Source organism: Ranitomeya variabilis, chromosome 5 (assembly GCF_051348905.1).
Source record: "Ranitomeya variabilis isolate aRanVar5 chromosome 5, aRanVar5.hap1, whole genome shotgun sequence".
Classification (NCBI taxonomy): domain Eukaryota; kingdom Metazoa; phylum Chordata; class Amphibia; order Anura; family Dendrobatidae; genus Ranitomeya; species Ranitomeya variabilis.
The window spans coordinates 480,890,003-480,912,858 of NC_135236.1; the positions used below are offsets into that span (position 1 = coordinate 480,890,003).

A 22,856-nucleotide genomic window follows, 5' to 3' on the forward strand; every position below is an offset into this window, starting at 1 on the left:
GACTTTGATCACTGTGAATAGGGAAAAAAATTGCCTTTCTTACGTGACGTGACGTTGTACCAATCATCCATCAGCGCTTGGGCCACCTCATTCCACAGCCGCCGAATCATCACAGCGTCCGAGTGCTGCTGCTCCCTAGTGTGCCACAACGGAATTCGCTCCTGCACCAAGGTGATGAGGAGGTCATTGTCTATAAAGTCCTCCTCCCTTTGTGGGTCCTAGAAATGAAAAAATACATTAATGTTGGAAAGATAAAACACTTAAAACAAAAACAGTCAAAAATAAAAAAAGTCAAGAATCTCAAAAACAGTCAAGAATAAATAAAAACAGTCAAGAGTACCAACAACAGTCAAGAATACATACACACCGTCTTGCCACCAGAGCTTGGGCCTGAGTCTGCTGCTCCTGCTCATCTGCACTGGAAGGGTTCTGTAAAAATAAAAATAAATATTTTGCCACATGTGTAATAGTGACAGTGAATACTTACCAATCAGCAGCAAATGTACTCACTTCAGTCTCCTTTCCACTCTGTGAGGTCTGCTCTGCAATGGAGGACAAGATGAGGAATGCTGCATGAGAGACAGGAATGATTACAGACCGCAGGGAGAAAAACAGACAGGCAGATATATAGCTTGTATACTTACATTTTTATAGAGTCTTCCAAACTTGATGCTGCAATGCTTGTATCGCTTCCAGAGTCTTGAGAGTAATGGACTTCAACTGCCCACACCTTCTTTTATAAGGTTTGTTTGGGGGTGGCTTAAAACAAGTTCTTAGACAAGTTTACTCATAGGAACGCATGCGTCTGCAAATGCAAGTCCTTGCGTACGCATGCATTCCCATAGACTGTAATGCGTTTATTTGATGCACTCCTTCCATAAGCGTCCACATGCATATGGCGGCGAAAATTTGCTGCCACAAAATTCTAACATGGTGTGTCAGCTGCGCCCAGCTGAACACTGCGAAAATACGCATGCGTAAGCGAATGCATGCACCTGTGTCTACAATGTAAAAGATAGGAAATCAAGAAGCATGCGGATGTATGCGTCCAAAATGCTGCGGACTCAACCGCAAATGTGAAACCAGCCTTAGCCATGATATGTTGTCTTACACATTATCCTATCCATTGCTAGTGCTATTTTTAATTTTGCAAAACAATTTGTATAAAAGTATAACATTTTCAAGGATGTTCAAACACATTTTTCCTAACCTTGACAAATAGTAATGAGTAGGGTTGAGCGAAACGGGTCGTTCATTTTCAAAAGTCGCCGACTTTTGGCAAAGTCGGCGTCTCATGAAACCGAGCCGATCCCAGCGTTGCATCGGCCATGCGGTACGCGACTTTCGCGCCAAAGTCGCGTTTCAATGACGCGAAAAGTGCCATTTCTCAGCCAATGAAGGTGAACGCAGAGTGTGGGCAGTGTGATGACATAGATCTCAGTCCCCACCATCTTAGAGAAGGGCATTGCAGTGATTGGCTTGCTTTCTGCGGCGTCACAGGGGCTATAAAGGGGCGCTCCCGCCGACCGCCATCTTACTGCTGCTGATCTGAGCGTAGGGAGAGGTTGCTGCCGCTTCTTCAGAAGCAGGGATAGTGATAGGCAGGGTACATAAAGCTGCAAACCGCTTGTGCTGTAGCGATTTCCACTGTCCAACACCACCTTTTGTTTGCAGGGACAGTGGAAGCTAAATTTTTTTTTCCTCAGCGCTGTCGCTCATTGGGCTGCCCTAGAAGGCTCCCTGACCCTGATAGCTGCGTTGCTGTGCCTGTGTGTGTACGACGCTGTGCAAACCAACTGCTTTTTTCAAAGCACAAATCCTCTTGTTCCTTCCTTTCTGCACAGCTATCTTTTTTGTTTGTTCACACTTTTTATTTAATTTGTGCATCAGTCCACTCCTTATTCCTGCCATACCTGACTGAGATTACTGCAGGGAGATAGTAATTGTAGGACAGTCCCTGTTTTTTTTTAAATTTTTTTGTGGGAGATTAAGATTGGCATTTCTGCTAGAGTGCCATCCTTGTGTGTGCCATGTCTCACTCAGTGGGCCATAGAAAGCCTATTTATTTTTTTGCTTGATTTGGGTTCTAAAATCTACCTGAAAAAAAATCACTACATCAATCAGTGGGAGAAAAATATTGGCCTCAGGGCTTGTGTGCCACTCCTGAATCCTGTGTGTGCCATCTCTCACTCAGTGGGCCATAGAAAGCCTATTTATTTTTATTATTTGGTTTCTAAAGTCTCCCTGAAAAAAAAAAAAAATTCAAACAGTTTGAGATTAATATTGCCCTTTCTGCTTGTGTGCCACTCCTGACTCCTGTGTGTGCCATCTCTCACTCAGTGGGCCATAGAAAGCCTATTTATTTTTTTGCTTGATTTGGGTTCTAAAATCTACCTGAAAAAAAATCACTACATCAATCAGTGGGAGAAAAATATTGGCCTCAGGGCTTGTGTGCCACTCCTGACTCCTGTGTGTGCCATCTCTCACTCAGTGGGCCATAGAAAGCCTATTTATTTTTTTTGCTTGATTTGGGTTCTAAAATCTACCTGAAAAAAAATCACTACATCAATCAGTGGGAGAAAAATATTGGCCTCAGGGCTTGTGTGCCACTCCTGACTCCTGTGTGCCATCTCTCACTCAGTGGGCCATAGAAAGCCTATTTATTTTTTTTGCTTGATTTGGGTTCTAAAATCTACCTGAAAAAAAATCACTACATCAATCAGTGGGAGAAAAATATTGGCCTCAGGGCTTGTGTGCCACTCCTGACTCCTGTGTGTGCCATCTCTCACTCAGTGGGCCATAGAAAGCCTATTTATTTTTATTATTTGGTTTCTAAAGTCTCCCTGAAAAAAAAAAAAAATTCAAACAGTGGGAGATTAATATTGCCCTTTCTGCTTGTGTGCCACTCCTGACTCCTGTGTGTGCCATCTCTCACTCAGTGGGCCATAGAAAGCCTATTTATTTTTATTATTTGGTTTCTAAAGTCTCCCTGAAAAAAAAAAAAATTCAAACAGTGGGAGATTAATATTGCCCTTTCTGCTTGTGTGCCACTCCTGACTCCTGTGTGTGCCATCTCTCACTCAGTGGGCCATAGAAAGCCTATTTATTTTTATTATTTGGTTTCTAAAGTCTCCCTGAAAAAAAAAAAAAAATTCAAACAGTGGGAGATTAATATTGCCCTTTCTGCTTGTGTGCCACTCCTGACTCCTGTGTGTGCCATCTCTCACTCAGTGGGCCATAGAAATCCTATTTATTTTTATTATTTGGTTTCTAAAGTCTCCCTGAAAAAAAAAAAAAAATCAAACAGTGGGAGATTAATATTGCCCTTTCTGCTTGTGTGCCACTCCTGACTCCTGTGTGTGCCATCTCTCACTCAGTGGGCCATAGAAAGCCTATTTATTTTTTTGCTTGATTTGGGTTCTAAAATCTACCTGAAAAAAAATCACTACATCAATCAGTGGGAGAAAAATATTGGCCTCAGGGCTTGTGTGCCACTCCTGACTCCTGTGTGTGCCATCTCTCACTCAGTGGGCCATAGAAAGCCTATTTATTTTTTTTGCTTGATTTGGGTTCTAAAATCTACCTGAAAAAAAATCACTACATCAATCAGTGGGAGAAAAATATTGGCCTCAGGGCTTGTGTGCCACTCCTGACTCCTGTGTGTGCCATCTCTCACTCAGTGGGCCATAGAAAGCCTATTTATTTTTATTATTTGGTTTCTAAAATCTTCCTGAAAAAAAAAAAATTCAAACAGTGGGAGATTAATATTGCCCTTTCTGCTTGTGTGCCACTCCTGACTCCTGTGTGTGCCATCTCTCACTCAGTGGGCCATAGAAAGCCTATTTATTTTTTATTATTTGGTTTCTAAAGTCTCCCTGAAAAAGAAAAAAAAAAAAAAACAGTGGGAGATTAATATTGACATTTGTGCTTGAGTGACAGTCCTGCGTGTGTGGCATCTCTGTGATTTGGTGCCACAGAAAACAGAGTGTGTAACATTGTGCCTGATTTTCCTTGTGGTCTCACCAACCTGTTAAGGGATATTGAAATCATACTGAAGTTATAGCTCACCGTGTAAGTTGTTTGACAGCAACAAATAAAGTTACTTTGGTTAAGTTTTTAAAACAATGAGGAAGTCTGGTGCAAGAGGTCGTCGTGGCCGTGGGCGTTCATTGTCAGCTGGTAATGATGGTAGTGGTAGTGGAGCATCAGGTGGTCGTGGGGATAAAAATATTCCACCTAAGTCTGGAGCTGTGGAGCCAGTTTCGTCATCTGGCTACACAAGGCCTCGAACGCTCTCTTTTCTGGGAGTAGGAAAACCGCTTTTAAAGGCGGAGCAGCAACAGCAAGTTTTGGCTTACATTGCAGACTCAGCCTCTAGCTCTTTTGCCTCCTCTTCTGAAACTGGTATATGTAAAAGCAGCGCGTCGCTTGTGGCTGTTCACGGTCAGGGACAAGTCGCTTCCTTGTCCTCTTCAGCAAAAACTACAACAAGAAAGAAGGATGCAGCAGGCGACACAACGGGTTACTCCATGGAGCTCTTTACACATACCGTCCCTGGCTTAGAAAGTGAAACACTTAACAGGCCATGCCCATTACAAGTAGATTCTGACATGGAGTGCACTGATGCACAGCCACAGCCAGAGTACTATGCTGATCCTTTTACTCAGACCACCACATTGCCCTCTCAGGGTACTGATCCACAATCAGACCCTGATGAGACTATGTTGCCCCGCCACGAACGCTATACCACCGACCGACACAGTGACACAGACGAAGTTGCACACGAGCTCGAAGAGGAGGTAATAGATGACCCAGTTGTTGACCCCGATTGGCAGCCATTGGGGGAACAGGGTGCAGGCGGCAGTAGTTCAGAAGCGGAGGTGGAGGAGGGGCCGCAGCAGGCATCAACATCGCAACAGGTTCCATCTGCCGGGCCCGTATCTGGCCCAAAACGCGTGTCAAAGCCAAAACCTGTTGGAGGACAGCGTGGCCATCCGGTTAAAGCTCAGTCTGCAATCCCTGAAAAGGGATCCGATGCTAGGAAGAGTGCAGTCTGGCATTTTTTTAAACAACATCCAATTGATCAGCGCAAAGTCATCTGTCAAAAATGTTCAACTAGCTTAAGCAGAGGTCAGAATCTGAAAAGTCTAAATACTAGTTGCATGCATAGACACTTAACCACCATGCATTTTCAAGCCTGGACTAACTACCAAACGTCCCTTAAGGTTGTAGCACCCTCGGCCAATGAAGCTAGTCAGCAACGCAACATCCCTTCCGTCATTGTAAGGCCACCATTTTCCGCACCACCGGCAGTATCTGTGCAGGTTTCTTTGCCAGCCAAAAGCAGTCAGGGTCAGGGAATCACCAGTTTTGTAGGAGGAAATATTGCATCTAGGTCACCGGCGGAAACAATACCGTCTCCAACCGTCTCTCAGTCTGCCATGTACACCGGCACACCCGAAAGTTCCTTGATCTCCAGCTCTCCAGTCCAGCTCACCCTACATGAGACTTTGGTTAGAAAAAGGAAGTACTTATCCTCGCATCCGCGTACACAGGGTTTTAACGCCCACATAGCTAGACTAATCTCGTTAGAGATGATGCCCTACCGGTTAGTTGAAAGCGAAGCTTTCAAAGCCCTGATGGAGTACGCTGAACCACGATACCAGCTACCCAGTCGACACTTTTTTTCCAGAAAAGCCATCCCAGCCCTGCACCAGCACATTAAACAGCGCATCGTCCATGCACTCAGGCAATCTGTGAGTACAAAGGTGCACCTGACTACAGATGCATGGACCAGTAGGCATGGCCAGGGACGTTATGTGTCCATCACGGCACACTGGGTGAATGTGGTGGATGCAGGGTCCACAGGGGACATACATTTCAGGACAGTTGTGCCTAGCCCATGGTCTAGGAAACAGTTGGCTGTAGGCGTTCACACCCCCTCCTCCTCGTCCTCCTGCAGAAGCTACAGCTCTTCCACAGACCGCAGTCGGCCAACCACTCCATCGGCAGATGACACTGTTGCACACCAGTTGTCCCATTATGGGCCAGCTACTGGCAAGCGTCAGCAGGCTGTATTGGCTATGAAGTGTTTGGGCGACAACAGACACACCGCGGAAGTTCTGTCCGAGTTCTTGCAACAAGAAACGCAGTCGTGGCTGGGCACAGTAGATCTTGAGGCAGGCAAGGTAGTGAGTGATAACGGAAGGAATTTCATGGCTGCCATCTCCCTTTCCCAACTGAAACACATTCCTTGCCTGGCTCACACCTTAAACCTGGTGGTGCAGTGCTTATTGAAAACTTATCCTGGGTTCTCCGACCTGCTCCTCAAAGTGCGTGGACATTGCTCACATATCCGATGTTCGCCTGTACACTCCAGCCGTATGCAGACCTATCAGCGGTCTTTGAACCTTCCCCAGCATCGCCTAATCATAGACGTTGCAACAAGGTGGAACTCAACACTGCACATGCTTCAGAGACTGTGCCAACAGAGGCGGGCTGTTATGTTTTTGTGGGAGGATACACATACACGGGCAGGCAGTAGGATGGCAGACATGGAGTTGTCAGGTGTGCAGTGGTCGAAGATACAAGACATGTGTCAAGTCCTTCAGTGTTTTGAGGAATGCACACGGCTGGTTAGTGCAGACAACGCCATAATAAGCATGAGCATCCCCCTAATGCGTCTGCTGATGCAAAGGTTGACGCACATAAAGGATCAGGCGTCTGCACCAGAGGAAGAGGAAAGCCTTGATGACAGTCAGCCATTGTCTGGTCAGGGCAGTGTACAGGACGAGGTAGCGGGCGAAGAGGAGGTGGAGGACGAGGAGGATGATGGGGATGAGTATATTTTTAATGCGGAAGCTTTCCCGGGGGCACTGGAAATTGGTTGCGTGGCAAGGCCGGGTTCTGGTTTTTTGAGGGACACAAGTGACGTAGATTTGCCTGAAACTGCCTCTCAACCAATCACAACCGGAGATTTGACAACTGGAACTTTGGCCCACATGGCGGATTATGCCTTACGTATCCTAAAAAGGGACACACGCATTACGAAAATGATGAACGATGACGATTACTGGTTGGCCTGCCTCCTTGATCCACGCTATAAAGGCAAATTGCAAAATATTATGCCACATGAGAACTTGGAACTAATATTAGCAACCAAACAATCAACTCTTGTTGACCGTTTGCTTCAGGCATTCCCAGCACACAGCGCACGTGATCGTTCTCACACGAGCTTCAGGGGGCAGCAGACTAGGAGTGTTAGGGGTGCACACATCAGAAGTGGCGTTGGACAGAGAGGTTTTCTGACCAGGTTGTGGAGTGATTTTGCTATGACTGCAGACAGGACAGGTACTGCTGCATCAATTGAAAGTGACAGGAGACAACATTTGTCCAGTATGGTTACTAACTATTTTTCATCCCTTATCGATGTTCTCCCTCAACCGTCATTCCCATTTGATTACTGGGCATCAAAATTAGACACCTGGCCAGAATTGGCAGAATATGCATTGCAGGAGCTTGCTTGCCCGGCAGCAAGTGTCCTATCAGAAAGAGTATTCAGTGCTGCAGGTTCAATATTAACCGAAAAAAGGACTCGTCTGGCTACCCAAAATGTTGATGATCTACCATTCATTAAAATGAACCACAACTGGATTTCAAAATCTTTTGCCCCACCTTGCCCGGCCGACACCTAGCTTTCCTATGAAAAGCTCTTGCCTGTGGACTACTGTGAATTACTTTTCTAATGTCTAATTTGCTGCAGCTGATTGTCCAGCATACGACATGTTTACACCTCCCTAAATGGCCAAACTCCCCACACGGGGCCGTGGTATCGCGACTTGGCGCAAGCACCCGTGAGACTGCTGTTTGTCTGAAGAGGTGGGTGTGCTCGCTTTTGGTCCACGGCATTGCTACTGGGTCCCTCATAGTACAATAAAGTGTCTCTGGCGGTGGTGGTGCGCACCCAACGTCAGACACACTGTTGTAACATGAGGGGCCCTGGGCCTGTACCGCCGGCCACAAGAGAGTTCACCCACCCCCAGGTCAAACATTGCTCTACCACTTCCACAGTTATCTCTCACACTTCCACCAATGTTTAGTCTATGCGCTGACATCCTTCCATACCTGCCACTGACAATACCATTGTGTTGACATGTATGATGGAACTTAACATAGTCAGGGGCAGTGTCCTCTATTTACCACAGTAAATACTTTGCGCTAAATTAGTAGGTCTGAAACAACGCAGAGGATCCCACCCCTGAACCTAATGATTGCACCCTTTAGTGTTTTTGTTTTGTTTTAATGCGAGACATTCACATTTATTTTTTGTTTTTGACTACTAACTGGCAGACACTCATTACAATCGGCCTCCACTGACCAGACCACTGCTGCCCGTGTAACCCTCGAACCAATTATAAAGTGCCTACAGCCAGCCCATTTTATTGTGTTAGGCCTTCGAAGCCTGTCTGCGGTCCCTCCTTCCACTAGGCCTCCACTCACCAGACCACTGCTGCCCGTGTACCCCTGGAACCTATTTTACAGTGCCTACAGCCAGCCCATTTTATTGTGTTAGGCCTTCGAAGCCTGTCTGTTGTCCCTCCTTCCACTAGGCCTCCACTGACCAGACCATTGCTGCCCGTGTACCCCTGTAACCAATTATAAAGTGCCTACAGCCAGCCCATTTTATTGTGTTAGGCTTTCGAAGCCTGTCTGCGGTCCCTCCTTCCACTAGGCCTCCACTCACCAGACCACTGCTGCCCGTGTACCCCTGGAACCTATTTTACAGTGCCTACAGCCAGCCCATTTTATTGTGTTAGGCCTTCGAAGCCTGTCTGCTGTCCCTCCTTCCACTAGGCCTCCACTGACCAGACCACTGCTGCCCGTGTACCCCTGTAACCAATTATAAAGTGCCTACAGCCAGCCCATTTTATTGTGTTAGGCCTTCGAAGCCTGTCTGCGGTCCCTCCTTCCACTAGGCCTCCACTGACCAGACCACTGCTGCCCGTGTACCCCTGTAACCAATTATAAAGTGCCTACAGCCAGCCCATTTTATTGTGTTAGGCCTTCGAAGCCTGTCTGCTGTCCCTCCTTCCACTAGGCCTCCACTGACCAGACCACTGCTGCCCGTGTACCCCTGTAACCAATTATAAAGTGCCTACAGCCAGCCCATTTTATTGTGTTAGGCCTTCGAAGCCTGTCTGCTGTCCCTCCTTCCACTAGGCCTCCACTGACCAGACCACTGCTGCCCGTGTACCCCTATAACCAATTATAAAGTGCCTACAGCCAGCCCATTTTATTGTGTTAGGCCTTCGAAGCCTGTCTGCGGTCCCTCCTTCCACTAGGCCTCCACTGACCAGACCACTGCTGCCCGTGTACCCCTGTAACCAATTATAAAGTGCCTACAGCCAGCCCATTTTATTGTGTTAGGCCTTCGAAGCCTGTCTGCGGTCCCTCCTTCCACTAGGCCTCCACTCACCAGACCAATGCTGCCCGTGTACCCCTGGAACCTATTTTACAGTGCCTACAGCCAGCCCATTTTATTATGTTAGGCCTTCGAAGCCTGTCTGCTGTCCCTCCTTCCACTAGGCCTCCACTGACCAGACCACTGCTGCCCGTGTACCCCTGTAACCAATTATAAAGTGCCTACAGCCAGCCCATTTTATTGTGTTAGGCCTTCGAAGCCTGTCTGCGGTCCCTCCTTCCACTAGGCCTCCACTCACCAGACCACTGCTGCCCGTGTACCCCTGGAACCTATTTTACAGTGCCTACAGCCAGCCCATTTTATTGTGTTAGGCCTTCGAAGCCTGTCTGCGGTCCCTCCTTCCACTAGGCCTCCACTGACCAGACCACTGCTGCCCGTGTACCCCTGGAACCTATTTTACAGTGCCTACAGCCAGCCCATTTTATTGTGTTAGGCCTTCAAAGACTGTCTGCTGTCCCTCCTTCCACTAGGCCTCCACTGACCAGACCACTGCTGCCCGTGTACCCCTGTAACCAATTATAAAGTGCCTACAGCCAGCCCATTTTATTATGTTAGGCCTTCGAAGCCTGTCTGCTGTCCCTCCTTCCACTAGGCCTCCACTCACCAGACCACTGCTGCCCGTGTACCCCTGGAACCTATTTTACAGTGCATAGAGCCTATTGTTTTATTTTATTTAATATTAATAAAGCCATGATGGACTACGCTGTACCACGCTATGAGCTACCCAGTTGACAATTCTTTTGCGAGAAAAGCCATCCCACCCCAGCATGTTAAAGACCACATTGTCCTTTCATTCTGTCAATCTGTGAGTCCAAAGGTACACCTGACAACAGACACATGGAGCTGAAGGCATGGCCACGGAAGGTTACGTGTCCTTTGTGGCGCAATGGGTTAATGTATTGCATGCATGGTCCACACAGGGGACAGCCTGGTAAGTCTGTCTGCAGTCCCTAATTCAATTTGTCCTCAACTGAATAAAGCTGAGCTTCTACCTTCTGGCTCTGATTAACTGCTGTTTTTAAAAAAAATGGTGGTTTCCGGCCTACTAACGGTGTCTGCCCCTGCCTGGTGTTGTCCTCAACTGAATAAAGCTGAGCTTCTACCTTCTGTCTCTGATTAACTGCTGTTTTTAAAAAAATTGGTGGTTTCCGGCCTACTAACGGTGTCTGCCCCTGCCTGGTGTTGTCCTCAACTGAATAAAGCTGAGCTTCTACCTTCTGGCTCTGATTAACTGCTGTTTTTTAAAAAATTGGTGGTTCCCGCCTACTAACGGTGTCTGCCCCTGCCTGGTGTTGTCCTCAACTGAATAAAGCTGAGCTTCTACCTTCTGTCTCTGATTAACTGCTGATTTTAAAAAAATTGGTGGTTTCTGGCCTACTAACAGTGTCTGCCCCTGCCTGGTGTTGTCCTCAACTGAATAAAGCTGAGCTTCTACCTTCTGGCTCTGATTAAGCTTTTTTTTTTTTTTTTTTTAATTGCTGGATGGGGCCTAATACCTCTGTTTGCTGCTCCCTGGTGTTTGTCCTCAACTGAATAAAGCTGAGCTTCTACCTTCTGGCTCTGATTAACTGCTGTTTTAAAAAAACATGGTGGTTCCGGCCTACTAACGGTGTCTGCCCCTGCCTGGTGTTGTCCTCAACTGAATAAAGCTGAGCTTCTACCTTCTGGCTCTGATTAACTGCTGTTTTAAAAAAAAAATGGTGGTTCCGGCCTACTAACGGTGTCTGCCCCTGCCTGGTGTTGTCCTCAACTGAATAAAGCTGAGCTTCTACCTTCTGGCTCTGATTAACTGCTGTTTTTAAAAAAAATTGGTGGTTCCGGCCTACTAACGGTGTCTGCCCCTGCCTGGTGTTGTCCTCAACTGAATAAAGCTGAGCTTCTACCTTCTGGCTCTGATTAACTGCTGTTTTTAAAAAAATTGGTGGTTCCGGCCTACTAACGGTGTCTGCCCCTGCCTGGTGTTGTCCTCAACTGAATAAAGCTGAGCTTCTACCTTCTGGCTTTTGGCCTACAGTAGCAAATATTAAACTGCATTTGGCCTATTAGTGTGTTTGGGCCCTTAAAACAGTGTCTGCTGCTCCTGGGTTTGCTACTCCACTCAACAAAGCAATGCCGCCTGTTTAGTCCTGTTACCAATTTTGAACTGCATTTAGCCTACTTTATTCTTTGGCCCTATATCTGTTTCCTCCTCATCCTGCCCATTCCCCAGCCACTGCTAGATGAGTCTGCTGGTACATTGACCTAGACCACTACATTCCCCTTGCACACTACACAGCCAGAATCTGACCCTGCTGAAAGTAAGGTTCCCCTTCCCGCATGTTATACCACCTTACACAGGGACAAAGAGGAAGGTGCAGATGAAAGTGCAGGTTCCTTCATCAGGTGGGGGGGCATACTCGTTGGCGACTTCACTGGCACAGGGCCCCTCAGAGTACGCAAAAGTGTCGCTGCCGGTGGGAGGCGCCCCCGCCGTGCAAACACACCGCTGTACTTTTAGGGGCCCTGTGCCAGTGCCAATGCCAACGAGTGGGCCCCCCTGCTTGCTTAGGATCACAGCACTTGCAAACTTGACTTACTTACCTCTCACTGCTCCACCGCCGTGACGTAGTCCACGTTTCCTGTGCCCACTAAAACCTTGAACCAGCCCTACCCCCCACAACTTTTGCCAAATGACCCCAATGTCCAATGCCCAACTATTATTATAAAGTTAATTAAGATTGACAAGCTTCAGAAACAAGAATGGATGTTTTTGCCATTAAAATGGGCACTGTAGGTGTTTTCCTGGCCTCCACTCACTGCCGACTATGCTTCCCCATTGACTTGCATTGGGTTTCGTGTTTCAGTCGATCCCCGACTTTTACCGATAATCGGCCGACTGCACTCGACTCGACTCTGGACAAAGTCGGGTTTCACAAAACCCGACTCGACCATAAAAAAATGAAAGTCGCTCAACCCTAGTAATGAGCAATAAATTTCCAGAAAGGACATAACTAGTGTTGAGCATTCTGATACCGCAAGTATCGGGTATCGGCCGATACTTGCGGGTATCGGAATTCCGATACCGAGATCCGATACTTTTGTGGTATCGGGATTAATATCAATGTGTATAAGAAAGAATTAAATTAAAAAATAGGGATATACTCACCTCTCCGGTGGCCCCTGGACTTTACCGCCGTAACCGGGAGCCGTTGTACCTAAAAATGCTTGATGGGCCTTAGATGACGTCACGGCGCTCTGATTGGTCCGTAGCGGTCGCGTGACCGCTACGTGACCAATCACAAAGCAGTGACATCACCTAAGGTCTTTCAAGCGCTTGAAAGACCTTAGGTGACGTCACTGCTTTGTGATTGGTCGCGTAGCGGTCACGCGACCGCTACGCGACCAATCAGAAGCTGCGGACGTCTTCTAAGGTATTTCAAGCGCTTGAAAGACCTTAGGTGACGTCACTGCTTTGTGATTGGTCGCGTAGCGGTCACGCGACCGCTACGGACCAATCAGAGCGCCGTGACGTCATCTAAGGCCCTTCAAGCGCGCATTCTTAGGTACAACGGCTCCCGGTTATGGCGGTAAAGTCCAGGCTGCGTCGGAGAGGTGAGTATATCCCTATTTTTTATTTTAATTCTTTCTTTTACACATTGATATGGATCCCAGGGCCTGAAGAAGAGTTTCCTCTCCTTCAGACCCTGGGAACCATACAGGATACCGTCCGATACTTGGTGTCCCATTGACTTGTATTGGTATCGGGTATCGGTATTGGATTAGATCCGATACTTTGCCGGTATCGGCCGATACTTTCCGATACCGATACTTTCAAGTATCGGACGGTATCGCTCAACACTAGACATAACTAGAAATGCTTGTTACGTACATTTCCCAACAGAGCACTGTATTGATGCGGCATATACATATGTAAAATTTGACTAGTTAAATGGTTGTAGAAAATAATGTTTGTGGAACTGACACTCTTTGAGGTAGACAGTTGCATTTGTCGGCTGGATTTTGCTGCATTATCTTTTGTACTTTTTCAGTCTAAGGGACATTGCACAATGAGGCAAAAGGTATGTTGGGTTATGTTTATCAAAAACAATTGCAGAAAAAATCGAAAAAACTCGGAACAGCTACATGTAACAAGTAATCATATCTTCTCTGACTGACACTGATTTCTTTTTTTTTCTGTAAAAAGCAGTAAGCTGAGTGGTTTGCTGCTTTCAATTGCACAAAGAATAATGAAAAAAATTACAATTTAAATGCAGTAGGGTAGATGCCAGCTACACCATATCACTGATCAATAAAACCGAGTGTGGCATTACTCTCTTTTTTCTCTTCCTAACAACTAAATCTTTATATCACTCCCAGACTGACTACTAAACTCATTATCTTTAGTGCTGCAGTTACATAACATTTTTTGCCTGCAGTATTTATCCAGTGCTTCATGGCTTTCACTCCTTACCTCTAAGGCTGCCGTCACACTAGCAGTATTTGGTCAGTATTTTACATCAGTATATGTAAGCCAAAACCAGGAGTGGGTGATAACTGCAGAAGTGGTGCATATGTTTCTATTATACTTTTCCTCTATTTGTTCCACTCCTGGTTTTCAGCCAAATGCTGAGCTGGGTACTCTGACACATTTTTTCTAGACTGTAATCACTAAAATGGTTGTTATTTTCCCTCCCTCAACTTTTATAGTGGCTATTATACTCACTCCTGATTGGCTGTGCTATAACATGTGCTATAACAGCTGCAAGACATTAAGAAGAAGCCTGTGCAGTCATGCCTGAGGTGATGTGAGCCTTTTGTGTTCTATGCAATGTATAAAATTGTTTTAGTAATTTTATTTATATTATATGAATGCACCAAAACCCCTGAATATCATAAATTTCAAATACAAATTAGCATTGAATCAGTCCCTCATCTATAGTCACATTGGGACATAATTGTACTTAGATTTCTGTTTGATAAAGACAAGTGGCGTCATTACAATACTGCTGGCTGTTGCCACAAATTACTTTTCGTGCGTGTACTTATGTATTGACTAGTGTTGAGCATTCCGATACCGCAAGTATCGAGTATCGGCCGATACTTGCGGTATTGGAATTCTGATACCGAGTTCCGATATTTTTGTGATATCGGAAATCGGAATCGGAAGTTCCCAGTGTATGGTTCCCAGGGTCTGGAGGAGAGGAGACTTTCCTTCAGGCACTGGGATCCATATTCATGTAAAAAATAAAGAATTAAAATAAAAAATATGGATATACTCACCCGTCCGGCGGCCCCTGGACCTTACCGCTGTAAACCGGCAGCCTCCGTTCCTAAGAATGAGGAGTTTAGGACCTGCGATGACGTCGCGGCTTGTGATTGGTCGCGTGAGCGGTCACATGAGCGGTCACGCGACCAATCACAAGCCGCGACGTCAGCCGCGACATTATCTAAGGTCCTAAACTCCTCATTCTTAGGAACGGAGGCTGCCGGTTAACAGCGGTAAGGTCCAGGGGCCGCCGGAGTGGTGAGTATATCCATATTTTTTATTTTAATTCTTTATTTTTTACATGAATATGGATCCCAGGGCCTGAAGGAGAGATTCCTCTCCTTCAGACCCTGGGAACCATCCAGGATACCTTCCGATACTTGAGTCCCATTGACTTGTATTGGTATCGGGTATCGGTATCGGCGATATCTGATATTTTTCGGGTATCGGCCGATACTATCCGATACCGATACTTTCAAGTATCGGAAGGTATCGCTCAACACTAGTATTGACCTCTTTATTTGGTATTAAGAATTAAGAACCTAAAATTGGTTACATTTGTTAATTATGTTAAGAAACAAATTAAGTATTATACTTTTGTCTAAAAAGTATGTTCAACCCAAACACGGCATGTGTGATGGAAGTGGTAGGACAAAAGACAAAAAATATTACAGAAAAGAAAATGATTGCCACTAGCAGCAGCTCCAACACCACTGCTAGTGCAGGCCTTCTATGACAATCACATTATCGAGAAGGAAATGAAGAACAGGATGTTCTGTGTAATTTTGCAGGCCCGAGTAAGGTTGGATGAATGGTGAGGCCAGAGCAAGTAAAGGTGGTTTTAGATGGTTAACCTTCAGTCCTTTTGCTTTGTCTTCCACCCGGTCCTGTGTTGAAAGCACAGATTTTGCACCTGTGGACCATGAGCATCTGACTTGCTCCTCACCCCCTTGCAAATCAGGCAAGCCCTAAGTCATGCAGCAGTCACTTCTGCTTTTTGATGACTCTGCTGGCTGTGGTTCTGTGGACCATCCACCTGACACTGCCCCAGAATTCAAAGAGATTGAGTGCACTGATGCCCAGCGGACCACTGCAGCACATCTCTGATGATGCTGATGACAAAACATAGGTGATAACTGCTGCAGCTTTCTTTTGTGTATACACCAGCAAGGACGGCAGACTGGGTGGAGCATCATGTGGGTATTATTATTTCTCTTTAGAGCACCATTGATTCCATGGTGCTGTACAGGAGGAGTTACATACAAAATACAAATAGAAATTACAATTAACAAACTAATAGTGACAGACAGGTAAAAAGGGGAGATGACCCTACCGTTGCAGCCTTATATTCTACAGGATAATGGGGAAGGAGACTGTAGGTTTGTGGGTTGGTTGCAGCAGCTCTGGTGTTTGTGAGGTGGTAGCAGGGCCATTGCAGGCTGTAATCTGTTATGGAGACAAACCACTTGACAGTTCTAAATGTTGGGAAAATTGGATGTGTTGGGTCACACAATTCTACAGGATGGGGGATACTGGGCATGTTGCTCATCCTTTTACTTTGCTTCCTCCACCATTTCTTCATCTGGTCAGAAAGTGTGAACCATCTTTGGGTGCTTTTCTCACCCTGCCATTGCTCGCCTGTCTGTAGTGCAGCATCACTACCACTTTCCTGGTCCCTGCACATGCAACATACCCACAAGGTGGATCTCCACCTTGCATATATTGGAGAGACTGTGCAGGCAACCAGGCACAATAGTAGAGTTTCAGCTGAATCATGCATGGCTGAGTCAATCTGCTTAACACCACCACTTCAAGACCAGCGAGTGGGCCGCTATGGGTGACGTCTGTGCCATGTTGTGCTGCTTTGAGTACGCCACGAACATGGCCAGCGCTGATGAAGCCATTATCAACATTACTATTCCATTTCTATGCTTCCTTGAAAAAAGTGTAGGCCAGTGTTATTAGTTGTAAGTGGATACTTTGTGGAATTCCGAGACAATGAAGGAATTTGCAGAGGGGAGAACTGGAGGGGTAGTGAGGACAAAAGTGGATTAGTGGAGCAGCAGAGTTATGGACAGACTAGAGAGGTGCAATGATATCATGGGGAACGATAAAGTTTCACACACCACATGGAGTCAAGGCCATCCGAGCAAGGCTGGCATTTGGGGCAGGAAGACCAGGCAGATGCCTGGGGCCCCCACTCACAAAGGGGGCACCCTGCATCTGCAGCCACTTTATGAAGTGCCCAGTTGATGTACAGCAGTGAATAAGCAGTGAGTCCCAAAGCGTCTCTCCCAAACCCCCTTCCAGCCCCCCCTCTCTCTCTTTTTCCCTGCCTGCAGTCAGATTAGAAGTTGCAAGTGAGTGGGAGGGGACAGTTACAGCACAGCTGACAGAGGTCAGAGCCGGGCCAAGAAGATACCTGCAGCCCTGTGTGTCTGTGTCCTCTCCCCTTATCATGGCTGCTCCTAGCACTGTCCTGGAAATGGATCTGTACAAGTGAAGCTGCAGAACCTAGTAAGTATACATGTATATCTGCCGGCCCCTAGTCTTATCTGTTCATGTTGCCACCTCCTTCTCCGCCTCCTCCACCATCTCCTCGCCTGGTCAGAAAAAGAGGGCCGTCTGTGCGAGCTTTTGGAATTCTCACACTTCTTTCCTGTCTGTGTTGCATTGTCACTACTGATTTCCTGCTTCCCACCTCATATGTGATGTACGAACAATGTAATTCCACCTTGTATGTGCTGGTGCTACTAGGTACTAACCATGCAGGGTGACCAAACTTTTGCACAGACTCATTTTCCTATTTGTAATTTTTAAAACACAAAGATGAAAAAAAAATATTGCCTAAAATGCAAAGGTAATGTATCATCTTTAACTTTTGCCCTTTTAGAGATTATTTAATCTTCAACTTGCCTAACTGCTCACAATAGCAGTAATTTTAACCAGTGGTGCCCAAAGTTTTACATGCCACTGTTGAGTACTGTTGAGTATTACCTCCAGGTTCAGAGAAAGATTTGTACATATTAATCCATTGTACTTAAAATAAGTAGAAATGTTTTATAAGTTTCATAAGTGCTATTGGGTAATTGCTATTCCTATTACACATTCACTGACAAGCAAAACAGAAACAATGTTTTGAACTTTTTACTTTTAGCCTCCATATCTCACAATGCATTACTGCTTTGATCGTGAGACTACCATCTCATACATAAATTTGACTTGCAACTATTTAGCATGTGATTAGTTAGGCAAATTCTTGTCATGTCACTGCATTGTTAATATTTTTCTCCTGGTGGTGGAAAAATATTTTTCTTCCCGAATACTTCAAAACACAACCTATTCTCACATTGTCTAATAGCTCAGCTTATTATTAGGTTGATTCCCAAGTGAACGGTCATTGGTTTGAATCAAGAAGCAGCCATGTACATGATTTCCCAAGAAGAGAGAAACAGCATTATCAGTTCTATCATTTCTGGCGTGATAAACCCAGCAGTGGAGGTGGCTTGTATGCTTCATAATAGTGATATCACAGACATCGATGCAAGCACCGTGCAACTCACATTACACAAATCTGGAATTATGGCCAAAAAAAAGATGAAAAAGCTTCAACTTCAATATTGTCATAAGAAGCGTCAGTTTGAGTTTACAAACAAGTATGAAAACTGGAAATTTAAAGATTAGAAACAGGTGATTAGGAGTGATGACATGAAGTCAATAGACTAGGCTCTAATAGGTGAAAATGGAGCTAACGGGTAGAAAAATTTAAGGAAATGCAGCTTCACTTCTGCCTTTCCGCTCACTACTTCATATGCAATGTACCCAAAAGGTGGCACTCGACCTTGAACATGCTGTACAGATTGTGCAAGCAGTGGCAGACAAGAGTTTGAGCTGCAGCATGCATGGGTGAGTCGTTCTGCGAAATACCACTTTCCAATCAATGAGTGGGTCTCCATATGGGGCGTGAGTCCCATGTTGCACTGTTTAGAGTACTCCAGGAACATGGCCAGCACTTATGACACCATCATCAGCGTTACTCTCCCACTTCTATGCCTTCGAGAAAAAAAAAGCTTCAGTTGATGGTGATGAGGTATTGACACAAGAGAAAGAGTAGGAAGAACAGGAAACATTCACACAGTTATCAGGCGATGCATCAACACATGTCTTAGAGAATGGGTTCCTGTACTAACAGAGACCAGGTACACAAATGTCCAACCAGGGAAGAGTTTGGGAGGATAGGTAACAACCGTTATCACAGCAGGATGGCAATCAAAGCAGCTCACGAGCATCATTGGAGTGTGGCTGGAGAGATACAGTCAATATAGAGTACCCAGACAATACACCTCCCATTGAGAATAGCTTATCTTTGGCTCTGGGAAGTTTGACACACATGAGGCAATATTTGCTGCTGTGCTTGTGCTAACAATCACCAAGTTGCCTAGATTGTTACAAGTGCTGATTATTGGGTGGCCACTCTTCTGGATCACCTCTACAAGTACAACGTACCATTCTTACTTCCAACACTAGAGCAAGATCTGAAAATGCGGGAATGCAAGAGCATGCTAGCAGAGACACTACTGACCGCATCTTCAACTGACAGCAGGGGCTTAGTGGAAGCACAAGGCAGAGGAGGATGAACATCACCAATGCAACTGTGGCACTGCTATCATCTCAGAAGGGATGGTTAGCATGGCAGAAATGTGGTAAACCTTACTCCGCACGTTGCAAAATCCAGCACCACCATCTGATACATCCCTATTTTGGTACAGTACAGATGTTTTATTCACAGTACAAACAAAAGTTTTTTGGCATAGTACTCCCAGAGGCTTTTTGGTAAGGTAGGAACAAAAGCTTTTAGGCATAGTACTGCTGCTGCTGAGATTTATTTATTGATTATTTTAATAAGTTTATATTTTAAGAAAAGGTGTGACTGGTTTTTCATTGTTGTTTACTGCAACACTTACAATACTTTGGACAAGAAAAATCACTATACCAAATGTCTATATTCCATGTGTCTGTAACTCTATAACGTAAAGAATGGTATGATACCCTAAATATGCTAAATTTACTCCATTAGAAATTTGATATATGCAACAAAAACACTATTGTACAAATAAGAGGAACACTTGCTGACTTGTATTATCTTCTTGATGAAGCAAGGGACTGGTTGCAGATTCATTTTCTTTGTGATTTCCCTGATGGACACTTCTAGACTGCCATGGTCAGGAGCAGGCAAAATAACCCCTGGGAAGAGGTCAGAAATGATGCTATCGAAAAGCGGCACGTCATGGGATAAAAACTGCAAATTGAAAATAAGACACAGAAAAAAATTAGAAGCAGTGCATGTTCCTAGAATCAATATACAAACTTTGCATCAACTTCAATATAATATATAGAAATACTACTTTTTTTAATTTAATAATATGATAGCATTTGAATGTGCTAGTTTTGCTGAATTTTTCTTTAAAATTATTTATGTGGCATTCCAATTGCCCATAAAATACAGTACATATGTAATGTTCTGAGGTCTCCTGGTACTGTATCTAACCCCTTTCAATCTCATTAATGAAAATGTAGCATTAATAATGTCAAAGTGACCTCCTTCCCTGATAAGGTTATGGATAGACAGAAGGCAACCATCCATAACCCCTTCACTACATTTGACGTACCTATACATCATGCTCGGATAGGGGTTCTCGGCAATATAGCAATCGTGCTTGGCACAAGAGCTGTGCTAGCATGATTGCCATTGGGAGCTTGGCTCATGTGATAGTCAACCTCTAGCTGTCACATATTGATCGCAAACATTTAAGAGGCTAGGAGAGGGAGAGGGCTCCCTCTCCAGTCTGATCGGCTCTTCCATGATGTCATTGCAAGGGGTCAATTGTAGTCATTGCAACCCGAGATTGTCATGATGACCTCCAGATCTGCCAGTTATGGTGGCCTGCTTAGTGGTTTCTGTTAGTGGAGCACCGACAGGTATAGTGCATTGCAATGCATTATACCTGAGATCAGAGTAATAAAAGTTAAAGTCCCATAGAGGAACTTACTAGAAAAAATTTTAAAAAGTAAAAATAAAATTGTGAAAATACAATTTCTTAATATCACAAAATAATAAAAAAAGGAGAAAAACTTTATACCCATAAATATGTAACTTTATTTTAGAACAAAAATGAACAAATAAAGTACACATATTTGGTATAGCTGCATCCAGGTTGACCTGATCTAATAAACTGTCATACTAGGTTAATACTTCAGTGAACACTGTAAAAAAAACTATGCTTTTTCATAATACCGCTGAACAAAATGTGGAATTAATACGTCATGAAAAAGTCAAATGTAAACAAAAATTAGATAGCTGAAAATATCATCTTGTCCTGCAAAAAATAAGCTGCCATAAAGTCTCATCAGCAGAGAAATAAAAAATCTATGGCTCTCTGAGTACAGAGAGGCAAAAACGATTTTTTTTCTACAATATAGTTTTTATAGTGTTAAAGCCGCAAAACATAAAAAAAGATATAAATGTTGTATCGCTGTGATCATACTGACCCGAATAATAAAGCAAAGAGTTTGTATATTCTCCCCGTGTTTGCGAGGGTTTCCTCCGAGTGCTAATTTTTCTTTCCACACTCTAAAGGCAAACTGATAGGAAATTTAGACTGTGAATCCCAATGGGGACAGTGCCACAAATTCTGTTAATGTCTGGAAAGTGCTATGGAATTATGGGCCCTATATAAGTGATTTAAAAAAATAAATAAATATTGATGCCACTTTTTTGTGGTTTCTGCCCAAAATTTTGAGAAATGTTTGCTCTCCAAGTTGGGTCTCCTTCATTTGTGTTGTCTGAATTTGGCACAGCTCTGTACAGCTCAGCAGTGTACAACACAAATTTATGAAATGTGCAATGCTGTCTTTGTCTGAGGACCTCACTAATGGTACTAACAGCTTGGCTTCTATGTGTTCAATAGATGAAAAAAACCTCTGGGTACATAACTATCAATTAGCAGGCTTTTTTAATGTTACACTTAAAACATAACTTTTACTTAATTCCTTTGTTTAAAAACTATAACAAACAGTGTCACATAAAGTGCAGGTGCTGACAAACAATACATTTACCTCTTCCAACCTTAAAAAGGAACGTCACTGTCCTTGCCCCTCTCTGAGTTAATGTGTCATTTAGATAGGAAATTGACTATCTCTTTATGCACTCTAGTAGTTACTCATGTGGCAATGTTCCTTATCAAAGACAGTCACAAAATTCTTTCCTAGGTGCTTGAGACTACCTATCTCAATCCTTCAATACGGGGAGTCTAGGATACAGTGAATAGTGGTTCCTCCTCTAGCAGAGTGTAGTTTGTGTCAATCACTACATGTATCTGCTGGGGACCTTATCTGCTTTAAATATTGGGTGAGTTGGATATCAATATGGCAGTGGCTGCTTTAGCAGTCACACCATTTATACCATGTATACTTTCTCTAGGTGCGCATATTAACAGACCCCTGCTCAATTTTGCAAAGTATATCCACCCGTTCCCAATATACTCATCTGCCTGTACTGCTCGTCATTTCAGTCGCAGTTTCCTTGCAGGATGAGTAACCTCAGGATGCCTTTGCGGTTCTCTCATGGATCCGCTTCACGCTCTCCTGCTTTCCTTATGCCTCCCGACGCGTTTCTTCCTGTGGGGATTCATCAGGGGATCATTGGCATTATTGGGGCAATCGCTAGTCTGCTTACTAGTGGCCGTCCTTTATAGCAGAATGATGCCGGTTTCTATGCAGGCGCACTTCCGGACGCCAGCTCCATTTCCGGTATTCGTGCGCGCGCGTATAGCTCGCAAACGCGCGTGCACGCTGTAAGCCTTATACATTTCCTGTATCTATGGCACGTGCACTATGTTGTTGCGTGCGTGGTATCCTCGGCAACCCAGACGCTAATACTACGCGTCCGTCGTCGTTGCCGGGTATCCTTGCAACAGAACTTAATTAAAGAGATTTCCTAGTGGGTACTATTTACTGGTGCCACATTTCATGGTTTACTCTCCTTCTTTAACTGTCGGGTAAATACTCAGACCCTCAGGCCAATGAGAGAGTATGTACGAGCAAAATAATATCCACATCTTCTATACACCA

At 44.7% G+C, this 22,856-nt stretch overlaps 1 protein-coding gene across 1 annotated transcript in view; it reads right to left on the minus strand.

Annotated features, from left to right (window-relative positions):
- The window catches only part of LOC143775062 (dynein axonemal heavy chain 3-like), a 2,972,411-nt gene that overhangs the window by 1,608,091 nt on the left and 1,341,464 nt on the right, over positions 1-22,856 (minus strand). Inside the window, exon 36 of the mRNA XM_077262897.1 lies at positions 19,861-20,025. Within this exon, the coding sequence (XP_077119012.1) occupies positions 19,861-20,025 (165 nt within the window). The remainder of the gene's footprint in view (positions 1-19,860; positions 20,026-22,856) is intronic.